Below are 26,887 nucleotides of genomic sequence, written 5' to 3'. Positions count from 1 at the left end.
GCTTAAAATATGTTCACACATTTCTGAAAATGGCCTCAACGTTTCTAGATGGGTTGTCTGCTCCTACAAGGTTGTAGAAGCCAAACTCTAATCTGTACCTCCTTTCTGTCATTTCGGCCACTGCACTGGGGGGGAAGGTCCTGTATCTAATTTATCAAGTTTCCTTGCTTTTAGCTCTTTTAATCTGAAGCTCCTATCACTTCTTGGCTCCCACATACTTGAACAGAAAGACACCTTCCAGAGGGATGCCCTTTCCCAAGACGACCCTGCATGTATACCTAAATGTATATCTAAAGCTTCAGTTCAATATTTGTTTTAAAGAAAGAATAAACTGCATAATCCCAGGCAATGTCAATAATGACAAGCTCTGAAAGCAGCGAGGATCCTGGTTTACTTCCTATTTACGGTAAAAATCATTATTCCATTTCAGGAACATCTCATGTTTTAAATGGTCCCAGGTTTGGAGCACTAGCGCTATCCTCGCAGATCATTTCAAGGGTGAAACAAACACACAAACGGAAATACCCCAAAGCTAACTCCAAAGGCAAAGCTAACTTTGCCTTTAGCAAACATCAAGTTTCCCAAATGCTCAGGACTGGCCTCTGACACAAACACTCCCCACTTAGCTGCAGGATTCCTGACACTCAATTCAGGCATTCAAACATTATTCCCAGGAAAAACGTATAATACAAAGTCAAGGAATACTCAGCAGCAAGGGGTTCTCAGCAGCACACAAGCCGCCTGTCCCCAGGCTCGCGCGGGACCCTGCCTAAGGGGACACCCGCTCTGCATGGGCATCTCGTGCAAAGGGCCTCTGCGCGCTGCAAGAGCAGGGCTCCCTACGTGTGTCCCCGTTAGTTTTGTTGGGCAAACGGCCTTCAGCAGAAATGGATAAAGTTGTGCTTGAGCGCTGAGCAAGTTTGGAAGCTTTTGGCAGCAGCACAAGCGAACGCTATCGCTGAATCCCCCCAAGCAGCCAGCAACCCTCTCCAGGCAGCCGAGAGCATTCTTAAAGCCCCAGGTGCGAAGAGGAGAGGACTGAAATGCAGCAAATGCCTTCTATTACTTTGTTAAATGCTTCAAGCAGTTATTTCATTCTACTTTTAGCTGGAATAAATAAATTTATCATGGCTTATCACCTAGAACCTCTCATCTTGTAACAATCTGCATATTTTCTTTTTGGACAAAACAAGAAATAGAAGCTGCCCTTAGACACAGATAATTCATATAACGCAAAGTAAAGAAAAAATATTATTTTCTAGACACATTAAGGAGTTTCATAATAAAAAATAGTATTTTTTCCTGAAATATAGTTCTTTATTTTAAAATAAATATGGCTGCAGCACATGGCATTCCCCAGGAGTAACTAAGCCAGAATAACAAGGTGTAAAGGTTCAGATTAACTACAAAGTGCAGGCTGAACGTTTCACTGCTATTCTTAATATTGCAGCAAAACTTTTGGCTGTTTTAAGAACAAAATATGAATTCAGACTTTTGGAAAGCCAAGACCAGAGCACAGCAGTCTCAGCTGGTAACTTCTGGAACTGCTGTAATTTTAGTCTAGAATCTTTCTAGTCTGCTATGTTTCTACAGCTCTTGTCTCAACAAATCAGAATCTATTTACAATTAATTTGAATATACTCAGAGGGATTAATGCTGTCTGTAACGAAGTATTTTAATTTAAAAAAAGGGAAAAAATCAAATCCACTATAAATATGCTAAAATATTCCAAGAAAAGCATACTGCAAAACTAATAAGACAGATTTCCATGTAGTATTTTAAGTTTTCCAAGTCAAGATTTTCTTACAGGTATGTTCTTATAATTATCTCAGTTTTATGAATGCTTTCACTGTCCCTCACCAAAATTGCATTTCTAGTCTACACATTTCAGATGACAACTTTCATAGTACAAAGGTAATGAAGTAAATGCAGAAAAATAATAAAAATAAAAAATAAAGTCAAAGAGCAGAAACGTACCCGTAGCGCTGTGATTCTGAAAGGATCCCTAAGTCTTCCATCTTCATCTTTTAAATTATAACCTTCGGCTCTTTTATCCCTTTCACTTATTTTCCATAATTTAATAGTTTTATCTAAAACCAATAAAAATTCACATCCTTGAAATGAATTAAGTTTAAAATAAGTCACTAAATAACAAAGTCAGTAGAGTAGGTGTTATTTGTGCATCTAGGTGTCCACTGCTTGCCACAAAGAATCTCGCTGGAGTCCTTCAAGCAACAATATGATACAAGAGACAACCCTCCCATTCCACACCACGGGCTATAAGGTAACAGTGCTCGTGCTGTACCGCTCAACAGAACCGGTACATGCAAAAAAGCCCAAATACACCCATTTACACCCACTGCAAGGGCGGGAAGGGGAAAGCTGGGCAAGCCCCAGGAGGGGAAAAGCAGGTTCTGCGTTCCTGCTGCAGGGCTCAGCTGCACTAGAACAGAAGCCTCCCCCGAGCAGCAGGGCACTAACTGGTCACTCACCCAGCCCAAGCTGCGGGTCACTGGAGAGCCCTGCACTCACTACCTAACCTGTGCCCAGTAACAACAGAAATACTAGGGGGGGAACAGGAAAAAATGAATTACATATAACTACCTTAAATTGAGGAAAACCACACTTGTCCCAAGCATCTGCTAAGGGCCAAAAGCAGCAGAGCAGGGGCCTGTGCCAGTATTTTGAGACGAGACCTCACCAAAAATGCAGTGGAAGCACGTAAACCAGGCATGAGATGTATAGGTATTGGGAAACAAGCACCTCCTCCAAAAATTTTAAAGCATGGAAGAGTTTAAGACTGCTTAAACTGAAGTTTAAGACTGCTTTCAATTTCATATGAATTAGATCAAAGAATTCAGAGTACTACAGACAGAAGTCATTTTGGCTTTTAAAGTTTCGCATAGTAGGAAATGACCTTATAGAAGTGCTGATACGTTAAGCACAAGCAAAGGAGTGATGTTAACTCTCATGGGCAACACCTGTCCCTCTGACAAGAAAAGCAAGTTTCTCCATGCAGTTCTACATGTTAAAGCCTGCTCCATGGCACAATAAAATTCAACAGCCCTACTAACCATCACACTGATTACACCAGTGCTTCTTCATACCAGAAGAAAAAAAAAAATAGGTCAGAAAAGGTGGTATTGCTACCTTTCCAACTTAGAATATGTAGATATAATGCAAACATTACAAGGTCTACAATGAATATGCCTCAAGTTACTACTTTTAATGTGACTTTTGCCTTTTAAGCCTTGGGCTCTTCTGAAGACGCACAGATGCATCTATCTGTGGATTAGGAAAGCAAGAGAATTGTAATCACAGTGTTCCAAATTCAAATGGTTATCTTAAAAGACATCTGGGATCAGAAAATCTTCAGTCATCCTAATTTTGAAGCATCAGCCATGCTTTCCAAGACTTCTGTTAGCAGGTAGCACAGGGAGAAGCCCTTTATACAGGGCCCCAAACACAGGCTGAGTATCAGTGGGGGTGACTGGGGAGTGAGGCTGGTGCATCCACACAACGGCCCGCGCCTGGTAGGTCGCTGCTTCACTGCATAGTTAGGGTAAATCAGTTATCTACAGCAATACAATCAAAACATTGGACATATGATTAGAAACAAGAGATTAAAACATCCAAAATAACCCCCCAAAGTGCAAATGGATCAAGGGTAAGATAGTATCTAAATGAGGTAGAAAGTTCTTTTTGCAAAAATAAAGTGTCCTTACCATTTGTAGACAGCAGGAAGTGAGCAGCATTCTGTTGTGGTAACCACCTAATTTTATTAATTTTTTCCTCAATTTCTAGACTTTTCAAGTAGTCAAACTCGGGTTCATGACTCTGAAAGGTACTGTAAACATTATATTCTCCCCTAGAATGAGGACGGCTTTTATTCTGAAAGGAAACATAATATTTCTTGAAACTGATGTTCATTAGAAATTTCTTGAAACTTAGTTCATTAGTAATGGCACACACAAACTAATGACTAGAAACTGTAAAGTGTCAACTAGAAAGTAAACTTATTACAACACATCTTGATTAATTTGATATTTTTACTCTATGACAGTATCCAGTTTAGCATCACTATAATGCACATAGACTTACATTTCTTCAAAGTAGCTTTATATATATACACACATTTATAGATATATATTATAATAGGATAGGTTTTGTGACTAGACAAAAAAAGTATTTTAAAGAGGCACATTTATTGCAAAGGATTTGCTGTGTTTGTTTAGAAGAGTGTAGCCTGTCCTACAGCTACCAACCAGTTTCAACAAAATCTGAGCAGTGAGATCAGCTACATCCCGAAGTCTAAACCTTCAACTTCAAGGAATATGTTTTCCTACTCCACTTATCTCCATAACCCAAACTCACTCCTCCATTCACCAAGGAATGGACATAACACTGGGATTCCAGACCATCAAACATTTAATTACTCTGTGTCTTATGTCCGTTTTTTTTTTCTATAAAAACAGAACTATAAGGAATCACGACTGAAAGGTCAGAAAGATCAAGCATTACAGCTGGCCTCTTTTCCTCCACTCTTTAGGAAATACAGGACACAGATGCAGCATCAAGACTTATATTTAAGCTCTGACAAAGTTTTTCTTTATACAAATTTTGAGACAAGGAACTAGCACATTTTCATTTGAGCCTTTCTATGGCATTTATCATGATATATCAAGGATTACTAGAAAGAGTCAAACAACTTTTTCCCTAATACAGAAATTATTATTATTTGGTAGAATTATTATTATTGTATTATTATTATTTGGTAGAATCTGAGATTCTGTAGTCCTTGTACCAAGGAACACATCACAGTCCCAAACATCCACTGCTTTGCAGGGTCAGACTTGAGGTATCTAGTTATGGGGCTTTTCAAACAAGTTCATGTGAGTGGGGAATTACCCCTGCCTCGTAGAGCTGTGCAGGGCCACAACTTGGAAAAAAGGAACTCCTCTGAAATACAGGTGGGAGCCACTGGAGAGGCAGAGTGCCCCGCGGCAGCGGGCAGGACGCAGCTGCCCGGGCTGCACCCCGAGCAGGGCGCGCTGCGGCAGGCGGACAGCGGACGCTCGCGCGTGGCGCTCAGACCTCCTCACGCCTCCAGGCTCCACTGCGCAGCCCTCAATGGGGTTACTCTGGTCAGGTTATTGCTGCTGTTTCCCACAGTCTCGAGTTTTAGTTGATTCTATGTGAAAATTTACAGCTATGCTCTACCTAATCTAAAATTCAGCTAGCTCCAAGACCCTACTTCATCATCTTTTCAGTATCATTTCATTATTTTCTCCCTCCTCTGCAGACATTCTGTATGACATGAGTACTTTTGCTCTAAGACACACATCTTTGTCTTGTGCTGTGTTAGATCAGCTGAAGCATGCTAATTCCATGGGTAAAAAATATCAAAAACTATGAAACGGATGTGCTCAACTTGTCTCAAGACCCTGAGCAGCTTGGTTTCTGCAGTCAATTGACCCCAGTGGTCTCTTCATTCAATAAAGAACTGAGTTCTGTAACTCCCGAGCAGGACATGGTGGGAAGAATACTAACTCGGGGTGGTGGTGAACTAAACACATCGAGTTACCAGCTGGTAACCTGCAGGGGAGCCTTGGAAAGTCTGTAGCGATCGAGTCAGGAACAGAAATGAAGCCCTCACCTGCAGGGAGGACAGGAGAGTTCTGCTCTCATGCCCACCACCCCTGCAGCCCAGGTGCAAGCCACTGCCTCTCAGTTTGGCTCTAAACTGAGAGGAGGTGACTTGACAGTGACAAGGGGGTTTAGACTTAGAGACCAAGTGAGCACTAAGCATCTGAATGACAACGGATAGCAGCGCTGCTCTGGCCAAGCACCAGCAAGCTAGGGACGTGAAGCAGGCAGACTCGTTCAACTTCCAGCTCGCTTTGAGTTAGGTCTACACAGCAGATTAAGTGATTAATGGGCTACGAGCTCTCTAGCTGTAGCACCATAACCTTTCTGCAGCTTTTCCAGCACCAGCATTTTCATTTTACTACCTTTCAAAAATCGCAGAATGAGTGAGGTTGAAAGGGACCTCTAGTCAGTTTCTAGTCCAACAGCTCTGCAAAATGGCACATTGCACAGGATCATTCCAGGTGGGTTTTGAGCATCTCCAGAGAGGGAAACTCCACAACCTCTCTAGACAACCTGTTCTAGTGCTCGGCTAACTTCACACTAAAGTTTTTCCTCACTTTCACATTTGTGTTTCCCTTTGTGCCTGCTGCTCCTCATTCTATTACAGAGCAGCACTGAAAATAGTCTGGTCCCACTCTTGACATCCTCCCTTAAAAATCTTCTTTTGAAAATTGACAAATAACCCATGGTAAAATATCTTATAAATGGTACTATAGCAAAGATAAAATCCAAAGTATTGAGAAGCAGACTAGTATGCTTCAGACACAAAAAAGACCAATTAAAATTCCATGCTCAATTGGACATTTTTATGAAAAAAAGCTCAAAATTCTCACCAGCTCTTCATAGGAAGACATAAGCATGCTGCTCAGTGGCAGGAAAAGAAATGTCGCATGGAAAGTTCAATCGTTTCTGCCAGCTAAACGTGACCACAAGCCACTGCGTGCCTAAGGCCCGGGCAATAAGAGCACTTGGCTCATCTGTGGGCGCACACTAGGATGGATGCAGGTGGCCCCGGAGCGGCCTCGGCACACAGCATCAGCACCACGCGGCGGCTGGAGCCGCGCAGCTGGGGGGACGGCGCGCGCCCTCGCTCCGTGTCCAGGATGTCCAATGGCTCGGGAGAGCCAGTGCTCCCACTGCATTAGGGCCCCAGCTCCTACAGCACCACAGGGGTAAGGCTGCAATTCCTGAACCAGCTTCTCCTGTTCTCCTGGCAGCTTACAATGTGCTCTCCTTTATAAGCTTCTTTCCTTCGACTGTTTCCAAAAACATCATTTTTTTCCCTTAAATAAAGCTGACAGCTGCCATTCTGCAAGATGATACTGAGCATACTAAGTACATATAGGAAGTGGTCATCTGTTCCCTTTGTGTGTGCATGTGGGGCATTACCATCAAACCAACCTACTGAGTTCAGAAGAAGGAGCATCAAACCAACCTACCGAGCTCAGAACAAGTAGTAGTTCACTTAGAAACTTCATTTAGTGTTTTCCAGGAAAACTATCCAAGCATTTGCAGCATGAAAAGGTAAAGTGAGACCGTGCAACACAAGAGCAGTGTAACAGCACTGTTATTTTCATGGCACTGACCTCTTGTTCCCTTTGAAATATAACCACTCTGCCACCTTTGTCTCCTGTTGCAAGAAGATCGCCAGAGTAATTAAATTCAACTGTCGAAATAATATCAGCTGTAAACAGAACAGAAAAAAATAGCACTGTAGTTTGGAAAGCAAATCAAGATGTTTCAAGACTTGAACACAAAATGAAGCAACTTGTATTAATACAACAGAACTATGACATCATTGTAACTAAAAAAAATTACGTCTTATTTCAAAGCCGGTCAATTGTTATTTTTCCAGTGTAAAACATTTTCTTGGTGAAATGTTTTTGAAGTTCAATCATAAAAGAAAGCACACTGTTTTCTGGGATTACCTGTTGACAGTAAATACTGATGTGTGTATGAGTTGAGCCTGGAAAGAGTTTCCAAAAGTAGGGATCATATCAGAAGGGTTCATTTGGTGTATTATTTCGGAGCATCTCTGCACCTTAAACTGATTACAGTAAGGCTGGCATGTATCTGCCTTTCCCTGAGCTGATTATTTATGCAGCTAGTTCAGGAAACCAAGGTGGCCCCAAAATAATAAATAATAAAAGTTGGTCACTTAAATTTCCTGAACCAACTCAGTGCAGAATTACCAGCATTTATACAAGAGATCAGGGGCAGGGGTGATGGCAGGTGAAGGAAGTGGAGCACCAAAGAGGAGGCTGGAGGAGCTCCACCTCAGGCCGAGTTAAGCCCTTGAAGCCAGAGCCTGGGAACGGCCGGTGTTCGCTCAGCACCGTGGTGCTCTACTGCGCACACAAGAGGCCTTTCGAGGCGGCAAGGACCCTGTAACTGCCAGCAAACAATCTCCCATCAGAACGAGGGTGCGTTAAAGGCTATAAACGAGGCAGGTTTTAACCATAAAAACGAACAATCAGACAAAACAAAAGCTCATTTTTGACAGCATACAGCTTTCAGCAAACATTTTATCCACAGTGTCAGTGGTTAGCCATGGAAATATTTCACTATATTATGCAGGTACAAAACAATTTACAGAATTGAAGTATTCCGCATCAGATAGGTTTCAGAGCCTGTAATTGGAAACTAGATTAAAAGTTACTTTCCTAAATTGATTTTGACATGTCACTTTCCATCAGCTGTTTCAATCCAAACCTTAAACCCCTGCGAGTAACCCCCCAGCAGATAGAGCTTTGGCACTCGGCAGCTTCCCCAGTACATCACAGCCAAATTGTCAGCAGGGCCCCTTCACAGAGTTGCTTCCAAGTGCATAGGGATTTTCGATGGGGGAACAAAAAACAAACAGATTTAACCCAGCCTTCAAAAATATACTACTAATCTGCTTCTAGATACTTCCATTCCTATATTAATGTTTAAAAGGTTGTGAAAAGATTTAGGGGTTGGGGGGGTGGAAAAAAAAAAATAAAAAAGCAGGATAATGGCCAATCCAGAATCTTCAGCTCACCCAAAGCAGGAGGAAAAACATGAACAAAAGCTCTGCTACTGCTGCACATACTCTGTAGTGAGAAATCAGGTCCTTCCCTAAGCAGTTTTTCAAGTTAAGGGCCCTCCCCAGGGCCCCCCGGCTCAGTGGCCTCAGGATGCCCAGCGACAGCAACCACCAGCCCTGCAGCTCCTGAAGGGGCTCCAAGCTTCAACCAGACTTCTGTGTGAGGCTGTGCCTTTGCTGAGGACCTCTCCCCAAGCTACCAGAAATCATCTTTGGGGGATTTTCACCAAAAGCATTGTCAGATTAAGGATTTATTCCCCAGTGTTACATTTCCGCTACATGATCATTTCACTTCGGCACGAGGCTGAACATGGTAGTATTTGAAACACATACACACACACAAAACCCAGGACAATCCTCTCCAAATTGCTAAAATGGCAATTACTGAAGATGACATAAAGATTTCACTAACACTAAATAAACGATCACATACTTTAGACTTGCCATAGTATTACAAGCTCCTTGTAACACTCGACTAACAAAACCTTAAGACATAACAGTACACGCATATCTACATATATATCATACATTAAAAATAGACGTGACACTATATAAAGTAGCATGTTGTTTACTCAGTTCAGATATAAAAAAGCTACCTAGTCCACTTACCTATAAATTATGCAGAGCAATAGCACTTTTCCTCACTGAACCTCTGCATTAAAAGTTAAAAGGCCTACAAGAAATTTAAGCAGAGAAACAAGCTCTGCCAGCCCGCATGCAAGTGGAGCCGTGTCCCTGGCTCCGGAAGGTTAAGGACATCGCAGGTCACTGGTGCATTAACACCCACGCAGCAAGCGAGCAAGGCAAGGAGCTGACAGACAAACAGAGCTGCAAACGGCTACAGAGAGACTGGGATTGCCAGCACACTGATTGCCCAGTGAATTCTGTTCACACTTTTTGCTCCAGTTAAGCTGCAAGAATATACAGGCTAGTGTATGTGATCCAAAGCATTTCTTACATATGCCTTCTACCCCCAAAACAGAACAATTCTGTCCACCCCAAAAGCTGATAACGCTATTTTACTTTTGCAAAACTTGTCACATTTTTCTAGTCTTACCCAAGATACTCAAAGACAAAGGGGTCTCACATACACGAAGAGGGTTTGGACTGGTCCACGCGATGTTTTCTGCCAACTGGATTGTTCCCCCCGCCAAGAGCAAAAGCAAACCTCAGTTTTGCAGGAGGAAGCCAGTAGCTGAGCCTCCACAGGGCAGTGCCCGCGGTGAGGAGGTGTGCACATGCCGTGTGTGCAGCAGTGCTGCCATCGGTAGACACATCCCACGCCTTCAGTGTGAGCCACCCAGGTAGCTGCCCTGAATGGGGCCAGGACATCTTCCCATCCCTAAAATGGTAGATTTGAGCTGGTGCCATCCTGTGGGAGAACAGGACCTGCTGAATTCCCAGGAACAGTGGGAAGATGGAGTGGATGGAAATCTCTATAGGAAAACTGAACCCACTGAAAAAAGCAAACCCCCAAAACTTTAGAATACCTGCAGATAGGTTGCATATTTTCCTCACACTATCCTGGAATTTTTAGCCTAAAAACTCTTTATTTCTGTTTCCTTTTGACACATGTTCTTCCCTTTTTCCCCAAACCATTATCCACACTTAGAAGCAGGTTGATTATGGTGTTCTGAGCATTTTAAACAAAGCCCCTACACAATTTGCATAATAAAGATTTACAGTAATCCTGGAAATGTTTTAAAGCAAACATTTCCTCCATGGTAACCATGGGAAGAGCTAGAGGTCAAACAATTCAGAATCAACCTAAACCCACCTCTGGATGTGGCTAATAGAGCTGCTGGCTTCAGTACTGACCCATGGTAAGCTTTTCCACAATTATACATTTGCTTTGTGCCCAATACATGCTGAAATTGTGTGAACATGGAAATTATAGCTCACTGCAAATTGTTGGCTGGCTAAGAGGTCTTAGAGTTAAAAATACCAATTATCTTGTTATGAGCAAAGAGTTTTATCAGCAAAATGATGAAGCTGGCATGTGCTGAACTGGCTGAAAGTGCCATCTTCATTCATCTTCCATCCCTGCATTACTCAGTTATAAACACAAAAACAAGCATTTCAGGAGACACCACGGGAAAGCAGAAAAACAAGGAAAACAAATGAACAGATAGGGCACTCAGTCCAAGGTGCATAACTTGACAGATGAAGTTTATGGTATTTTTGGTATTCCTCTCAAACATTTAGTAGCCCTTAAGTTACAAAGGCCTACAAGTAGCAAAAACACTACTGCAGCACCAAGAAATCTGAAAGCCATTTAAATACAGATCAGTTCTACTCTGAAACACCAAACCGTCCTGTAAGAATAAATCATTCCTTAACACATACAATTATTTCATAGGAATGTTTCTAAAGAACATTTTCTTACAACTTCGGAAATAAAAAAGATACATAGTTTCTCCTGTGTATACTATACAAGTACTGATTTATTTGCTCAAAATACACTAAATATCAATTTTGCTTTAATGTGCATGAGAAATGCAGAGCCTGCCACTGCAGAGCATCTCTCCCTCCCTGCTGACTACCTACTGGAAAACGCTGTCTGGAATTTTAAATGTCACAGTAACGATGCACGAAAATGCACCACAGACAGGCTGGTGGGGACAGGCAAGCCGAGGCGGCGCACGGGCACAGAGCCGGGCAACACGCGGGGGAGCGAGGCTGGGAAGAGCTCGCCTGCGGGACAGGCAGGCGCGCAGCCCGTTCGGCAGAGCCGTCCCCGGCCTCTCCTGCTCGGCGGCAGGCACCTCCCGCAGCAGCACTCCTTAGCGTGGCAGCGCTGCACAAGAGAAATGTGCTCCACGTGCGGCAGCAGCGAGAGCTCAGCTCCAGACAAGGACACGAGAGAAAAAGAAAAAAGGAGTTTTGAAAAAAGAAGTTAGAGGAGGCAGCACATGGCTGCTGTTGTCATGGAGCTGACAAATCGACAAGCTACTGAGAGCTCCCTCTGAAGGAAATAAATCCTACTGAATACTTGCCTCCTACCTAATGTTTGAAGATTTTTTTTTCCTCTCAAGAACACTCTAATTTTTTGCTTAAATTTTAGACCATTTTTATTTAAAGTTTACAAAAATCTTTAGCAGCATACTTTGTTTCAAAGTAAAATACAAATATGTGCTGGCTACAAGACTGGAAAAAACTGTTACAGCGGTATGGGTGTACTCTTAAGCCACTAAGAAAAATTTAGAATACAATAAATCAACTAAAAACAAACAAAACACCCCACTACTTTTCCATCCAGGAAGGTTTCACTGAAGCATGATGAACCTGGAACAATTTCACAGCATTCTCAGCACTGTATTACTTCAAAAATCCCCCAAATCCAAAACTGCAAAATTCACTCCAATCTCCATGTACTGCTCAGCATACTTCACCCATTGACACCCACTCTTCCTTTCTCCAGCAGCTTAAAACTTTCAGAGAGAACAAAGCAAGTCTCTGTAGCTTCTGAAAAATCACATTAACTTTGGAATTTTTCAAGTATTTTTATTATATGTCTAAACCTTTTTCTTATTCTGTATACAATCACCAATCTTATTTCCTGACGAAATACTCCATCTTTTCTCAGTAACAGCAAAATACTGACGAATGAAGAACAAGAACAGCAGATTTGGTGCACACTGGCCGAGGCTGTCGCCTGGGGCCCCGGCCTCGCAGCGCGCGGGCGCCCAGCTCCCTCCGACCCGTTGCCCTGCTCGCTGCTCCCGCGTGGCCAGCGGCCTCTGCTCCGCAGGTGCGCACGGGAACCGCACGTCCCGGGGAACAGCAGAACAAGAGACTAGCAGCTTGAAGGAGATATTTGTTTCTTCCTTGCCACGACAAATTAAATTTTAGCTTCACTTTCAGAAAGCAGCTTTAACTTACATTCTGCATATAGGGTAGGAAACCCCAAAGCAGACATTTTCAAAGGTTGTCACATAAATTATTAAACAATTAAAAGCAATGTCACCTAGTAACTGTATTAAACCCTAATTTCAAAATTAGGTGTTAAAAGTACTTCAAGTCTTTTAAAAAGATTTTTTTAAACTTAATCTCCCCATATCACTAAACTCCTGCCTTTATCCTGTCAAAGATCTGTAATTTAGGTCTCCTATTCCAAGCAAAGGGGTCAGGAAGGAAAAGATACTTAGATTAAAAATCAAACAAACAAGCCTAGACTTCCAAACTAACCTAAGGCCACAGAGAATAGACGTTAGGTTTTCCTAGCTGATAGATTTCAGGACCTGGTCTCTATGCTTCCAGAGAAAGCAACACATCCGGAAAATCTAAATTAGACACCTAAACTTAGTTACCATTAATACTTCTTCTGAAGCTGGCTGCACATGACTATGCTGTTAAAAATCTAAAAACTGAGAAAAATGTAATCATGTTTTACCTGACCCAGTTGGTTCATGCATTTGGGACTGCAGACCGTGCTTTAGCACTAAGCAGACCCAAGCAGCACCAACTCTTTGCTCATTCTTTCAAGCTGCTCACAGATGCCTTTGTCAGGAGGCCTCTCCTCAGACATTTAACAACAAAGACTCTGAAGATGCTGTATTAGAGGACCATCTGAAAGGGAGGCTGCTTTAGCTCCTAAGGAGTCTCACCTTTTATGTTTTTGGAAATTGAAGAGCACACAGGTTCACATTTAGTTCAAACACCTAAGAAAACTGCAAGCCTGCAGACCTTCTTTCTGCTCCCCCTGCCTGGAGGGATCTCTGTAACCTGCAACACCTTTTGGATGATCTGTCCTGGAGCCCCAGGAGGGAGCTGCTTGAACGGCTCTGCAACTTTCTGCAGAGGCTCCTGCTCCAGGAGGAAGCGAGCGGCTCCGGAACCAAGCCAGATGGCTGGCACGCACTGCCGAGGCTGCCGCCAGCGGAACTAAACATAGCAGGAACGTTTCTCTGCCTGTAATTAAGCCCAAAGGTGACACACCTTCCCCTCCTCCCCACTGGCATTCTAGGGAGCTTTTTATCTACAGCTGAAGAGATGAGGACTGGGAACTCTCCTGTCCCCCACAGCTGATGGGAACGAAGCAAAGCAAAAAAGGGAGGTGAGTACTGATCACGTGCTGCTAAATCCACTGAGGAGCAGGAATCTGCCATTTCCTATGGTCCAGAACAAAACCCAACATAATGCACAGAACTCCCCCTTGCACCAGACAATGGTGATATAGCACTTCAAGACACAACTGGTTTAAGACATGGTTAGACAGGGTCTACGCAAGAGAGAAAGGAACCAGCATGTCAGAACAATAAGTGAAGGACTGAATGGAATGAAATAAAAGAATGTAAAAAGAGCAAGTAAGAACAGTGATGTAACTGAAGACAAAAATAGTCATTGGAGTGAACAGTGCAAATCAAAGAAGGAAGAAAGGTAGCAACCAATGTCTCCCCCCACGTTAGTTATTATTCAAGTCAGAGCCACATCTAAGCATGACAAGTTAAAGATGCAGAGCATCTTAGAACCACCTGCTACTAGACAGCACCTATTTCGCAGCAAGCCTGGCAGCACCACTAACAGCATGGGGCGTGTTGGCACCGAAGGCCGGGGCAGTGCTGGCACCGCAGCTGGCAGCTCTGGCGCGGACGCAGCCGCACGCAGCCGGCACTGCTGCTCACCACGGCCTGCCCTTGTGCCACCCACAGGGCAGCTGAACTAGCAGCGTGTCACTTGGTATGCGTGTCTGCTTATTACTGACTGGCTTCAACAGTGAATTTTAGTCTTCATCTCCCTTCCTCCTCCTCATTTTTCTCTCACTGACTTGCTTCCAGGCAAATGCAGATTCTATGCAATGAGCCTAGATGGAGGTTGCATATCATAAACTGCTACTGTTGTCAGGTCTTAGCCCTTGTAAAGCAGTTCCTAAAAAAAAAACAAAAAACCCAGCAACTTTCCTAATTTATTATTTGGTTAAATTGCTTTTTTTTTTTTTTTTCCTCAAAGCACATCTGGATGCCTACATACGCTAGTGACAGCAGAGAAGTACAAATTAAGAGTCAAGCATCAGCAAGAAAAATGAAGTACAGCTGAAGTTCAGAAAGACAAAAATAAGCTTTACCTTCATGCTTGCCAAAGCTCGCTGTGTGCCTTTTACAGGGAAGGGAGAACTTATGGAGGCTATTTATAGTATTCAAGACATAATCCAGTATTCTGTATGTAAGTCTGTTGCCTCAGGATATTTTTAACCTCTGAAATAATAATTTCAGTGACCTTCCTCCCACTGAAAGGGCAGCTGTCCATGTGTATTTTTTTTTTTTTTTTTTAAATGAAGGACTTAATCATGCTCTCCCCACTGCACTTCTGTTACAAAAGTTAAAGTCTTAATGGGTAAAATTTTTCCAGTTGCAACATCCACACCTTCCCAGCTTGCTATTTTTTTAAGTAGAAGTATTGCCTCCCCTAGATGTTATGATACTCAACAAACGTCACCCAATAAGGAGAGCATGGATGAAAGTTCTCCATGGCTCGGAAAGTGGCGCCACTCACTGTCGGCACAAACCACCGTTCTGTTTAATAGCAAAGAATATAGCACATGGAGACCAAGTGCACCGGTTTGCACTGTTCATAAATTAAGCCTAGATCTATAAACTTGTATAGTTTTCGCTATTACCACTACTTTGAATGTTTTCTTTTGCATTCCCACCTCACAATTCTGCAACTGATACCCAATATATACCCAATCTGACTATCATTGCTGAAATATGCATTCCTGCAGTTTCACATTTTAATCAACATTGCATCTAGCCATAAATACTAGTTTGTCTTGTAGCCTAGTGGTCGCTTACTCTTTTACAGAATTTTCTTATTTGTTCTTTAATATTCTACTTGGCATCTTTCACTGGTCTTAAGAATTTTCTTCTTGTGCCCATAAACCTGCACCCCTGGGCTTCTCTGACACAACTGTCATAGCTTCCTTTTATATATCACAAAACAAACAGCTAAATAAAACACCTGCATCGTGAAATGAAGCACTTAGGAATCATCTTTGACTGCGTTTAATATCTTTGCTATGTCCTAATTTTCCGCCAAAAATAAAAGGAAGACCCCTGCGTTACCCTGTCACACACAGATGCAAGGAAGAATGACGGTAAGGATAGCTTATTTAAATTCACAGTAAAGATATTAGTTGGCAAGACAGATTCTTCTCCAGAAGACAAGAATACATCACTTGACACAAGCACTTTTCTTCTGAAGATCATCTGGAATGCCTTTTTGCCTTTTCTTTAAAAGAATTAATAAAATGGAAAGCTGTTCGCTTGCAAGTCTGGACTTTTTCAGTACAAGAAGCCATGTACTATAGATGACCATGAGAGACAGGAGAAAGGCTGGATTCCCTGGAAGCCCCCAAAGCTCACAACCACCGCCTTGCTCACATATCACATGCTGCCTTTATAGCCCCTCAGTGTTACTTCCTTGCCCAGCCATATCCCAGAACCACGGCTGAGGTTGGAAGTTACACTACCTTGTCCAAACATCCGCTGCATAGAAAGTCACTCTGTCTTACTGGAGCATTCCCCCCTTTTTCTGTGCTTGGTGATGGAATCAGACACAAATGTGTATTATTATGCTATTGCCAAGAAAAACATTTTTATAAACTGTGCATTGTAGATTTCAGGATGAGAAAAAAACCTCAGTCCTTCAGTCGTAAGAAAGAGAATGGGATTAAAGGATTTGAACTTTAATGCGACTTGCTCTAGCTAGAAACCACTTTGAAACATGTGCTCAGGCCACCACTGTTTCCAAATTCTTATTTTTGTCTGTATTTAAACATATCGTAAGATTTCCTAAAGGTCATCTTACATAATTATAGGCACTATACAGAACACCAAATATAACTCACAAAACAGCAAAGACTTCCTTTATTAATGACATTTGTGGTCTCTGAAACTGACCATGGCTTTCCATCACTTGCACAGTGGAAACACTGGTCCTTTGGGAATTCTTGGCAGAAAAGTGGTAAAACTGTCAAAGGATCAAGGCAAGGGGATGTATTACATGTCAGTATAAACCAGTGACAAGTGCAGAAAGTTTTAGGGAGGACAAAAGTGTTGGCAAGTGCTGTTTACAGTAACACATCATTACCTCCTCCAAACAGCTTAAAGCTCACCTTCTGCCCCTTCTAGCAAGGCGTGAAATTGTCAGAAATAACCAATCAAGACTGAAGAGATTTGTATTGCATTAACAACAACAGCTTAATAACAATTCCTTCAGCATTTTTTTCATTTCTTAACAAGAAATAAAGCCCCCAAAACTAATTTATAAAAAGGGTTTAAACACAAGAAGCATTTTTAAACTTGAAAAAAACTGCAGAATTACAGTTCAATATGTTTTTACTATTTTCTACTTTTATTTATTTTATTATTTTCTACTAATATTTTGCATTTGAATAAACAGATTCAGTATTATTATAACTCTTAAGAAATGAGCTACAGAATTTGTGGAACTGATGAAGTAAGTACCTTTTATTTTATGAATAAAAGTACCTTTTACTTTAGCAATGCTGTAAGTGTCAGTTACAGTTTGGAGATTTCAAAAGCAGCATTTTCCTTTTCAACAAGCAGAAAATCCAATACAACAGGACAACTACTCTTAAAGTCAGTTACAGGCAACGTTCTTGGCAGAACAAGAGTTCTGCTCCTATGAGACGCCTTACAAAGGTTCACCCTCCAGCCAGCGAACGGGATTTCACAGCATCTCTTCCCTACAACAGAGGAAAGGCACCACATCCTGCATTTGTTCGCAGGACCAAGCTTCAGACTGCACTTCTTCTGGAGGGTTTCAAATGTTATGGTTAAAACGGGTAAATACTTCAGCTAATGAAGCTGCCCAGGCAGAAAGCAGTACTTGTCTCATTTAGTGGAGTAATCGTGTTCTTAAAACTGTTTCTATTTCAGACTGGAAGTTATAGTTAATCAGTACTGAATTAAAACAGCACTTACAGAGGAAACAGCTCACAGTCCAAACACCCGTAGAGACTGTTTTTGGAGAGAGAGGGTGCAGGGGAGCTATTTAAAAACAAAACCCAAAGAAACCACAGTATCAATAATGGGAAATCCAAGCTCTTCACAACAGAGCTTCACATCTGACAAAGATTTCCAACTTGCCAATAATAGAAGTCAATTTGGAAAACCTGTAGCATGCAAAAAACCAAACAAACCCCTACCCACAGACAGGGCAGATTCACACACTCACATTTTTTTAATTATCTCCAGAAGTGATTACAGATTATATGTAGAACATCTGGCCCAGGGGACTTGTGCATATCTGTACATTAAATAATGTTAACTTTCATGTTTTGCTTGCCAGCACTCCTGCCACTCCCCAAAAGAGAACTTTTTTGAACATGTTGAACAAATTGGAGAAAATATTCAAATCACTAAACTAACTAGGTCTCAGGCAGTATAATAAGTGAGGCCTGTATTCAGAATGTTCCCTTCTTCTAAAACAGGTAATCCATGAATAACAACCCTAAATTCCATCAAGAAGCATTGTGTTTGCAGTCAAATGTTTTCATACAAATAATAATTACAACACATTTTTACTTTTTTATATGAAATTTGTTACTCTCCTCAATATCAGTTATTTCATTCAATAACTGATTCCCCCCCAGTCCTGCTCCTTAAATCTAAAGCAGAAAATAGAGTCTGGAGGGAAAACAAAACAAAAAACTCCAAGCTTCAATAACTGATGCATTTCCTCAGCCTTTTACGTGATCAATCTATTTCAAATACTGTTCTTTTAGTTAAAGAAGTTAAACACACCACTGAATTGATTTCACAGATTACTGGATCAATACACAGAACAAACAAACAAACCAAAAAAGTGAACTTCTATACTAATGACCTTGTTAGAAAAAATCCTAGGAATGCAGAGTGAGCTGAAAATGTACAAATATTAGCATGGCAATGCCAAATTGATATTTTCATTAAAATAATATTCAACAATTGTCTTTCAGATACATAAAGTGCATTCAAGAACTACAGTTTAAAAGGAAGATATATTTTGGGTTGTCTGATGAACAGACTTTATAATTTGAGTGACTAAGCTGTATATATGACCATTAAGCAAAGAATCTTTATTTAACACATTTATTGGCTGTTTTATCTGATCATTTTCAGATTTTCTTTTTAAAGCTATTTTTCTTCCAAATCAGAGAAATAAAACAAGTTTACAAAAGCAGCAATCCCAGGGATTCTGTGTAATATTTGCAGCAGGGCTACTTCCAACACTAGTTGCCCTATTCCTAGAAGTGCAATTATTCACAGGTAGTCATGCCACACAATCTGCAGTTCTCATCCAAGGAAGAGTCCAAATACTCAAGAGTAAATACAGGATAAGCGGAACACCACAGAGACACTATTTCCCTTTACCTCTCTTTCACCTCTCCACACAGCCTCCGTGCCTTGTCTCTTTAAACCTATATACGAGTTTCTTTTCTCAGCACAGTGCTGTTGAACACTTGGCTTGTTCGCCAGGTTTAAGGCGCACTAGCATTTCCAAACGAAGGCCCTTGTGGCTCCGCAGACTCATGCTGCTCAGCAGCAGGAGCAGCATGGTGCTCGGAGAAGGGCGTTTACTCCAAGAGGCGACTCTCAGTGACACGGGTGGGAGGCAGGAGAAGGGAGGCGCCCTGGGGAGCCTCCCACCTGCCCCGCACGGAGCAGGCGGCGGGAGCTCCGGGAATGGCCGCGCCGCAGCGCCTTGAGAAACACGCAGAGGGAAAAATGGCCAGGAAAGAAAAATAAATAAACAAAAGGAAAGAAAACAACCACCTCTACTGAATAGCACTGGTTCCTCAAGCGGTTCTGAAGCCTATTCCATCCATCACTATTATTTTGAACAGAATGCCCAAAGAAGCAGCATGGAAACAGTCAACATCATTTCTCCACAGCAGACTGCAGAAAAAAACACGTTTACTACAACCAGAAAAAAAAAATCCACAAGCCAAGACGACCCCACACAGGGACTACGAACGTTTTCACTTTGTGCAATGCAAACGGTTATTTCGGTTAATGTAGGAAACAATCTAAAAATAAAGAGCACAGTCGTATTTCACACACATTCACACTTGTCTACGCAGCACTTCCAACTTGCAGAGCCTACACAGAGAGGCTTGGGGGAGGGGAAAAAGAAGAAAACCACAGTAAGAAAGAAGGGAAGGTCTTTCCGCAGGGCGCGGGCTCCCGCGCGCGCTGCTAACGGCCAGGGCGCCCGCCGCCGTGCCCCACCGACGCCACCGCTCGCCGCCCCGCCGCGGTGCCCAGGCGGGCCGCTGTTGCCTGAAAACGGGCGGTTCGCACGGGCCGGGGCCCGCGGGCGGCTCCCGCCGCGCTCTGCCCGCTCCGACCGCCCCGCGTCCCGCGCCGCCCCTACCTTCCGCCACGTCCTCGTCGATGGCGCCCTTCACCTGCGAGAAGCACCACTGGAAGTCGTTGCCGCCGCCGCCTGCCACCCCTGCGGAGGGAAGGGAGCGCGGTGAGGGCAGCGCCCGGCCCCGCCGCCCCCCGGCCCGGCCCGGCGCGCAGGCCGCGCCCCTGCGGCCCGTGCCGGGGGCGGCCGCCGGCGCCGCCCGCTCACCTGCCATGTCGCGCGGTGCCGGAGGGGCGGCGGGCGCCGCGGGGCGCGCGGGGGGGCGCGGGCCGGCCGGGAGCGGGGGGCCGCGGCCGCCGCACGGAGCTGCCGCCGCTGCAGGGCTCGGCGTTTCAAAATGGCGCCCATTGCCGGTCGGCCCGATGCGGTGACGTCATCGCCGGCGGCCCGCGGGGCGGCGCGGCCGTTGGGCGGGACCGGCGGCGGCTCCGGGAGCGGGAGCGGGAGCGGGAGCGGGCGGCCCGGCAGAGGCGGGCGGCCCGGGAGCCGGCGGGCGCAGCGCGGCTCCGCGGCCCGGCCGGGCTCCGCTGCTGCGTCCGCTCGGGGTGCGCGGCCCTGCTGAGGCCGAACGGCCGCGCAGCGCCCGGAGCTGCCAAGTCTGGAACATAGTTTTGTTGTCGACCTGTTTTCTCCCCTGGTGTCCTTTTTCTGAAGTCTAAAACGAGAACTGCCATTAAAAACAAAACCTGCAAACAAAAGAGCCCCCAGACGCTCTCTTTGCGCTCCGCTCTGAGTGAACGCCACGTGCAGAGCCCCGTGAGGTGAAACAGCCCGCGCATCCAGCGGAGAGGACTGGGTGCCCCAGAGAGGGGACTGGGAGGGACAGCCATCCCCGCAGAGAGCAGCAGTTATCCCAACGGAGAGAACTACCCGTCCGAACGAAGAGGAGCGCTCGACCTAGCAGAGAGGACTGGTTGTCCCACTGGAGAGGGCTGGTTATCTCAATGGAGGGGTTGGTCATCCCAATGCAGAGGGCCAGTTATCCCCATGGAAAGGGCAGGTCATCCAAATGGAGAGGACTGGTTATCCCCATGCAGAGGGCCAGTTATCCCCATGGAAAGGGCAGGTCATCCAAATGGAGAGGACTGGTTATCCTAAGCAAGAGGACTGGTTATCCCAATGGACAGGAGCAGGCATTCCATTGGAGAGGACTCAATTAGAGAGGAGTTGTCTCAGTGGAGATGACTGACTGGTCATACCACCAGAGAGGGGCAGTTATCCCAACGGAGAGAGATGGTTATCCTAAAAGAGAGGACTGTTTACTCACCTGGAGGGGGCTGGTTATCCCAAAGGAGAGGAGTGGTCTTCCCAGTGGAAGGGACTGGTCATCTAATGGAGAGAATTGGTTATCCCAAAAGAGAGGATTGGTTATCCGAGTGGAGAGGGTTGGCCATCCCGACGGAGAGGGCTGCATAAGTCCGCACCGGACAAGAGCAACAGGAGCAAGGTAAGCGCCCGAAAGCGGGACAGGGAGAGGCCAGGGCAGGGAAGCTGGAAGCAGCCTGCGGATAGGGCAGGCAGGGATGGCTGAGCGGGGCGGCGCGGGCCGGCGTTGAGCGCAGCCGCCGCTCCCGGGCCCCCACCGAGCCGGGAATGGCGCCGGGATGCTGAGCTCTGCAGCGCTGGCGCTCCGGGCCCTTTGGCTTCGCCTTCCGGCTGCTTGTCCTAAGCTGGCGGTCACTCGGAGCGCTGTGAAGATGCAGCTCTCACCCCTACTTCCCAATGGTGGAAAGAAACAGAAATGAATTGATTTCCTTTACCTCCCATGTTGACAAGTTTTTCATGTGTCAGGCCCTACGAAGGCGACATCAAGTAGAGTTTAAAGCCTTAGCTAGTTTGGAGGATGATAGCAATACATTAATATATTTTTCTTCATCTCACGGTTCTGAGAGTTTCTCCTTTGTGGTGTAGGAAATGGCTCTTTTATGCAGCAAGGAGCTACTAGTTATTTGCTTTTTATTTGCTATCAGGTCTCTGTTCTATTAAAATGTTTCTTCCCTGTTGAAAGCTCACACACTTTTCCAATTGGCGTGTGCATTCAGCCCATAATAATTATGCACATACTTTCATATATGGAATTAATATATCTGTGTTATAATTTAATGGGTACCCAACGTTTTGTATTAGAAATGAACACTACGATAGTCTGTGATATATGAAAATTCTTTAGGTAATGAAATGTGGTATATTATTAATGTAAATCTAAATGGTATTCGTTTAATCTTAAAGCTTAATCTTGATGGGTTGATTTGTATTAGCAATAAAAGCATGTTTAAGTAAAAGCTGAAATGTATGTATGTTGTGAACTGAACAGATATAGCTCAATCACAGGCTAGGCCCTGTGCTTTGAAATCCCATTTCAGCTTGAAGTTAACACTTGCTTCATTCCATTACTGAACCAAGAAGAAAAACTTCATGTCCCTCTGTTGCCTTGAATCTGCTTAAATCTTGGTGTCAGCTGCTTGTCACGATTCGGGTTCATGACCTGTTGAACAATTTAAAAGCTAATCCAAAAATGAGTGAAAACTCAGTATTTTTACAGCGACAGTTTGTGGCATGTTGTGTTTGTGGCATACTGACATTATGGAGAGCTGCTTGTTTAATGGTAAGCTGCAAAAAGAAGGGAACAGTTTGACCGTCTCTTGTGCCTGTGCTTGGGATGTCTGGCATTACCTATCAGACACTTCCTGGGATGCAGAGCTGAGGGATGACGGGACAGGACAGGGCCCAGCAACTCGCTCTGCCTTCAAAAGTGGCCCCGCTGATAGGCTTTGTGCTAATTATCGTAGCACTTTGTGTTAATTAGCTCAGTGTTTCAGTATTCCTGTGTGTGGGGGGGGTAGGGTGCTGGTGTGTTTTTGGAGTGAACTTGATGCCATGAAGCCCATAAACTCATGTAAATTAATGAGTATGCATAATATGAGAGATAATTTAAATGTTGATGTAGGTAAATTTGTTTAGAGGGTATCCTACTAATGAGAAGATTGAAATTAAAATAGCTGATAATTAAGCTAGCATCCTGAAATGCATACATGCATTTGTTCATTTCTAATCTGTGGGTTTTGTGAACAGATTTTTTTTTTTTAAAGGATTTCACAGTAATTTAAGAAGATTAAAAAAAAAGTTAAATATATTTGCAGAATACACCTGTTCTCTTTAATTATATTCAGAGAATAGGTTCCATAAGATCAACAAGTTAGATTTTATATATGTTGTAAAGTTTGGAATTCAAATTGAGAAAGGATTGAACCACTTGCTTTCTGTTGGTTGGTTTGAAATCTATAAAGCTGATTAAAATTGTCTGACATTTGTGGGAGATTTTCTTAAATGTTACTCTGCTCACTTCTGCTTCCACCAAAAATAGATTCTTTTGTTGCATTGTGAAGGGCTGAGGGCGGCCTGTCACAGGCTAGGGAACTTTCCAGAATTGCCAAACTCTGACATTCATCACTCCTGTTGCATAGCTGGGGCTTTTTCCATTGCCCGGCTGTCTGTGTCCTGGTGCGGGACTGGGCACAGGATCTGGTGGGAGTGGTTGTTATCCAAGTGGTGGGGTGAGGAGGGTGTGATATTTCCATGTAATTCCCAGAATTAAGGCACGGAGTGTTTGCATTAGCTGTTTTTAGACACGTGCTTCAGTGCAATGCGTTCAAGAGCTACACTTGGGAGAAAGGGACGCATTGCTCCTGCCGCACGAAGCAAGAAAAGCTTCTGACAGCGACGTTTCCAAATGTTTGCTCAAAATAGCATCTCGCCCGGCCAGTTGCTTGATGCCCCCTGACATATGCTGTGCGAAGTGTCCTTGCCAGCTCCCCGCAGTTGTTCTGCTCCTCTGATTTCCCATTATCTGTTTACGGTTAAACAAAGGCCCAGCTCCAGGAGCACTCCAGGCTGCGCCTTCCGAACTGCCCCTCTGAAAATAAAGCCAGCCAGAGAAACAGCATTTGTCGTGCGGGGAAGTACAGCCGGGTGCTGCGAGATAGCACATCTCACCAGCAGACACATATCACATACTGATTGACATAAAAACAGCCATTATCCTGAGGCTACAAAAGCACGAAGTTTTCCTGTAGAAATCTTGTCTGCTTTCCAAATTTCAAAGAAAGAATTTGTTGAGATAGTGAACTAGTTTTATTAGCTTTCTATTCAGCCTTATTACCTAATATTAAAAATGTGTTTATCAACGTGGCACATAAAAGTATTGCAAACTTCAGGCTGGTAGTGCTTAAACGTTACATGGAGCTTTCTTTAGTTAGAGCAGTTGTCTGCCCTCGGCTTCCTCACCTGCAGCCCTCGCTCCGTGAGCACCTCATCTGAGAGCTGTGCGAAAGCCGGGGGCCCAACAAACCCAGGCATCTCCAGCATAGGATATTTTAGGCTGTTTTTCATTAGCGAAGGGTCCTTTATTGCCGGTATCGCAAAAGCCCCAGTGTGATGTCCCGGAGGGGACAGTGGCGCTGGATGTGGGCCGGCTGCTCTGCTCACTGTGGTGCCCTCGGAGCTGAAGGGCATGAGAAAAAAGGACTCGAGCTGCAGACACCTTAGCTGCAGGTGCCAGCCAGGAAGAAGCCTCAGAAGCCTTAGCTTTAGACTATTAAAAGCAATGTTTTTTTTTTTTTTTCCCCCTAAAATGGAAAAAAAAGAACCTTTGATAGCTGAATCACCTCCTGACAGCAGATGTCTGCACCATTGTGTTTTTCTGCTGCAATCTGGTAGTTGCTTTCTGGCATTGAAGGGAAAAACCTTTGGTGAACAGAAACTTTGGGCTGCTTCTCAGCGCTCTGAACACTTTAATACAATGGTATTGCCTGGGTAATGTCCCAAAGGCTGCTCCCTGGCGGGAGGTGGGGAATGCTTTGTGTGCCTGCGGGAGGAGACTTCAGATTACGCTGGCACGGATCTGCAACCCCTCCTGCGTAACAGAGGTGCCACCTTCCCTTTGGCACTGATCTGCTGCTGCCTGCAGTAAATATAAACTGTGCCTCACAGTTTTGTTAGTAATTGCAGGTTATCTGCATAACTGAAACTCTAAGCATAATCATGTTTAACATGTTTGAAAAAAGATTATTAGGTCTTATTGTATTATTGGACGCTATAATTGGATTCCTCCTGCCTCCTCACTCTTTTTCATTTTTCACTTTTTCCTTTTTTTTTTTTCTTCAATATTACATTTTACATTTAATCTTCCAGAGTTCGGTCATTACTTGAGCTTTCTAGAAGATACCTTCTCGTGTGTGAAGATGTCCCTTTCCAGCGCGCTGTGCAGCTCCGCTGGCTCGCGCCTGCCCTTCTCCAAGCCTTCCTAAGAGGCGATATGTGCTGGTTCTCAACATTGTGCATTCAGTTAAGTAGCCTTCTTCCCATCTCAAAGATTTAATTACCTTCATTGCCTCCCCATCTACTTTCAACAAGCTTATTTTACTAGTCTGTCTCTATAAAGTTGATCATAAATCGTCAAGGGTGTTAAGTCTTTGTCAGCCTTAGAGGGGCACCGAGTGGTATCAGTTGGGAGATTACACGTGATACCCAACTGCGAGGCTAGGGGTGGGATCCTGCGTGTTCCTGGGTGCCAGGGCAGGGATCCCACCTGGCTTTGGTGCTTACCAGCCGTGCAGCTGGCAGCAGCTGGGGCAGGTTGGGGCCAGCCCGTCGGCTCCGTGCCGAACCAGGCAGCCGTGGCTCTGTGGTGCCGTGTGCCAGCGCCTTGCCGGCGGCGGGGCGGCCCGGCGCCCACGCGGCAGTGCCGCCCGTGCCGTGGGCTCGTGGGCCGGCCCGCGCTGCCTCGCGGCCCCTGGAGGTGGCCAGCTTGTTAGTCCAATTCGATGCTGTGCTGTTCAGCGCCGCTGCACGCCGTGCCCGTCCGCCCTTGGCTGCGCGCGCTGCACCGAACACGGACGCGCCTCCCTGCCGTCCCGGTCCCGGTTCTTTGCGGGCTCCGTGCTCCCGTTCCCACAGGTACCCCTCCTGTTTCTTTGTGACCTCTTTCGGGGGCTGGTCTTTGTTTCCTGTGTGCCTGTTTCTGTCCTCTGAACCGAAGCACAGAAATGGCTTGTGCCTTCCCAGGGCTGCTGGCGGTGGCTGCTGAGCGCGGGTGCGCGAAGCCGCCCTCCCTGCACACCCGCGGCCCCGCTGGGCAGCGAGGGGCCCTGGCAGAGCACTGGCCTCGGGGTCACCCGCCCGCCTCCCTCCATCCAAACCCTTACTCCAGCTCTGTGCTCCTGTGCTCTCTCACTGCGCCGCTTTCCACATGCGCTTGATGGCAATGGAGAGCAACCTTGAAGCTGGGTCGTTTCCTCTTTGCACATGTACAGCAGCTCCAGGTATTTCTTTTCATTTTGTTTTGCATTTTTTCTTGTGTCTGATTTGACTCATAACAAATAACATTAAAGCATATGGGACATGAAGTGCTGCTGCAGACTTGCCCTGTTTGAGTGCGATGCAGTCACAACCGCTTGCATCAGCCACCCGAACGTTCAGTTCTGCGTGAGTTCGGCTGCTCTGTTCTCTGAACACTGAATCTGTTTCTGCGTTTCCATTTCCTTCAGTCAAGGTAGGAAAATGCCACAAAACCTAAATGCTGTTGCCAGTGTATGTATTTCCTCCCTTACTCCTGCCAAAGTCCCTGAGTCCTTAAAAGGCTGTTCTTAAATGCTCCTTATATACAGAGAGCTGCTTGTTACTCAGCATTCTTGGCCCTGCGTGCTTTACTTGCATAAAGGCTAGGAATTAAGTCTTGTTTCAAACTGAATGCCATTTGACGCTGAAGTGTGATTTCCTGTGACGTAGGTGGTGTGG

General features: G+C 44.6%; 1 protein-coding gene across 1 annotated transcript in view; it reads right to left on the bottom strand.

Moving 5' to 3' along the window:
- The window catches only part of PPP2R2D (protein phosphatase 2 regulatory subunit Bdelta), a 29,028-nt gene extending 8,701 nt beyond the window's left edge, over positions 1-20,327 (bottom strand). Inside the window, exons 1-5 of the mRNA XM_026036216.1 lie at positions 20,300-20,327; positions 20,096-20,176; positions 7,236-7,333; positions 3,726-3,891; positions 1,978-2,090 (exon numbers count right to left, since the gene is read on the bottom strand). Coding sequence (XP_025892001.1) covers positions 1,978-2,090; positions 3,726-3,891; positions 7,236-7,333; positions 20,096-20,176; positions 20,300-20,306 — 465 coding nt within the window. The 5' untranslated portion in view covers positions 20,307-20,327. The remainder of the gene's footprint in view (positions 1-1,977; positions 2,091-3,725; positions 3,892-7,235; positions 7,334-20,095; positions 20,177-20,299) is intronic.
- Positions 20,328-26,887: the final 6,560 nt, after the last annotated feature.

The sequence above is a fragment of the Nothoprocta perdicaria genome, unplaced genomic scaffold (assembly GCF_003342845.1).
Source record: "Nothoprocta perdicaria isolate Ctin4 unplaced genomic scaffold, notPer1 scaffold_172, whole genome shotgun sequence".
NCBI classification, from domain to species: Eukaryota; Metazoa; Chordata; class Aves; order Tinamiformes; family Tinamidae; genus Nothoprocta; species Nothoprocta perdicaria.
Note: the sequence above shows the minus strand (reverse complement) of the source record. Positions and strands in the feature narration are given on the sequence as shown.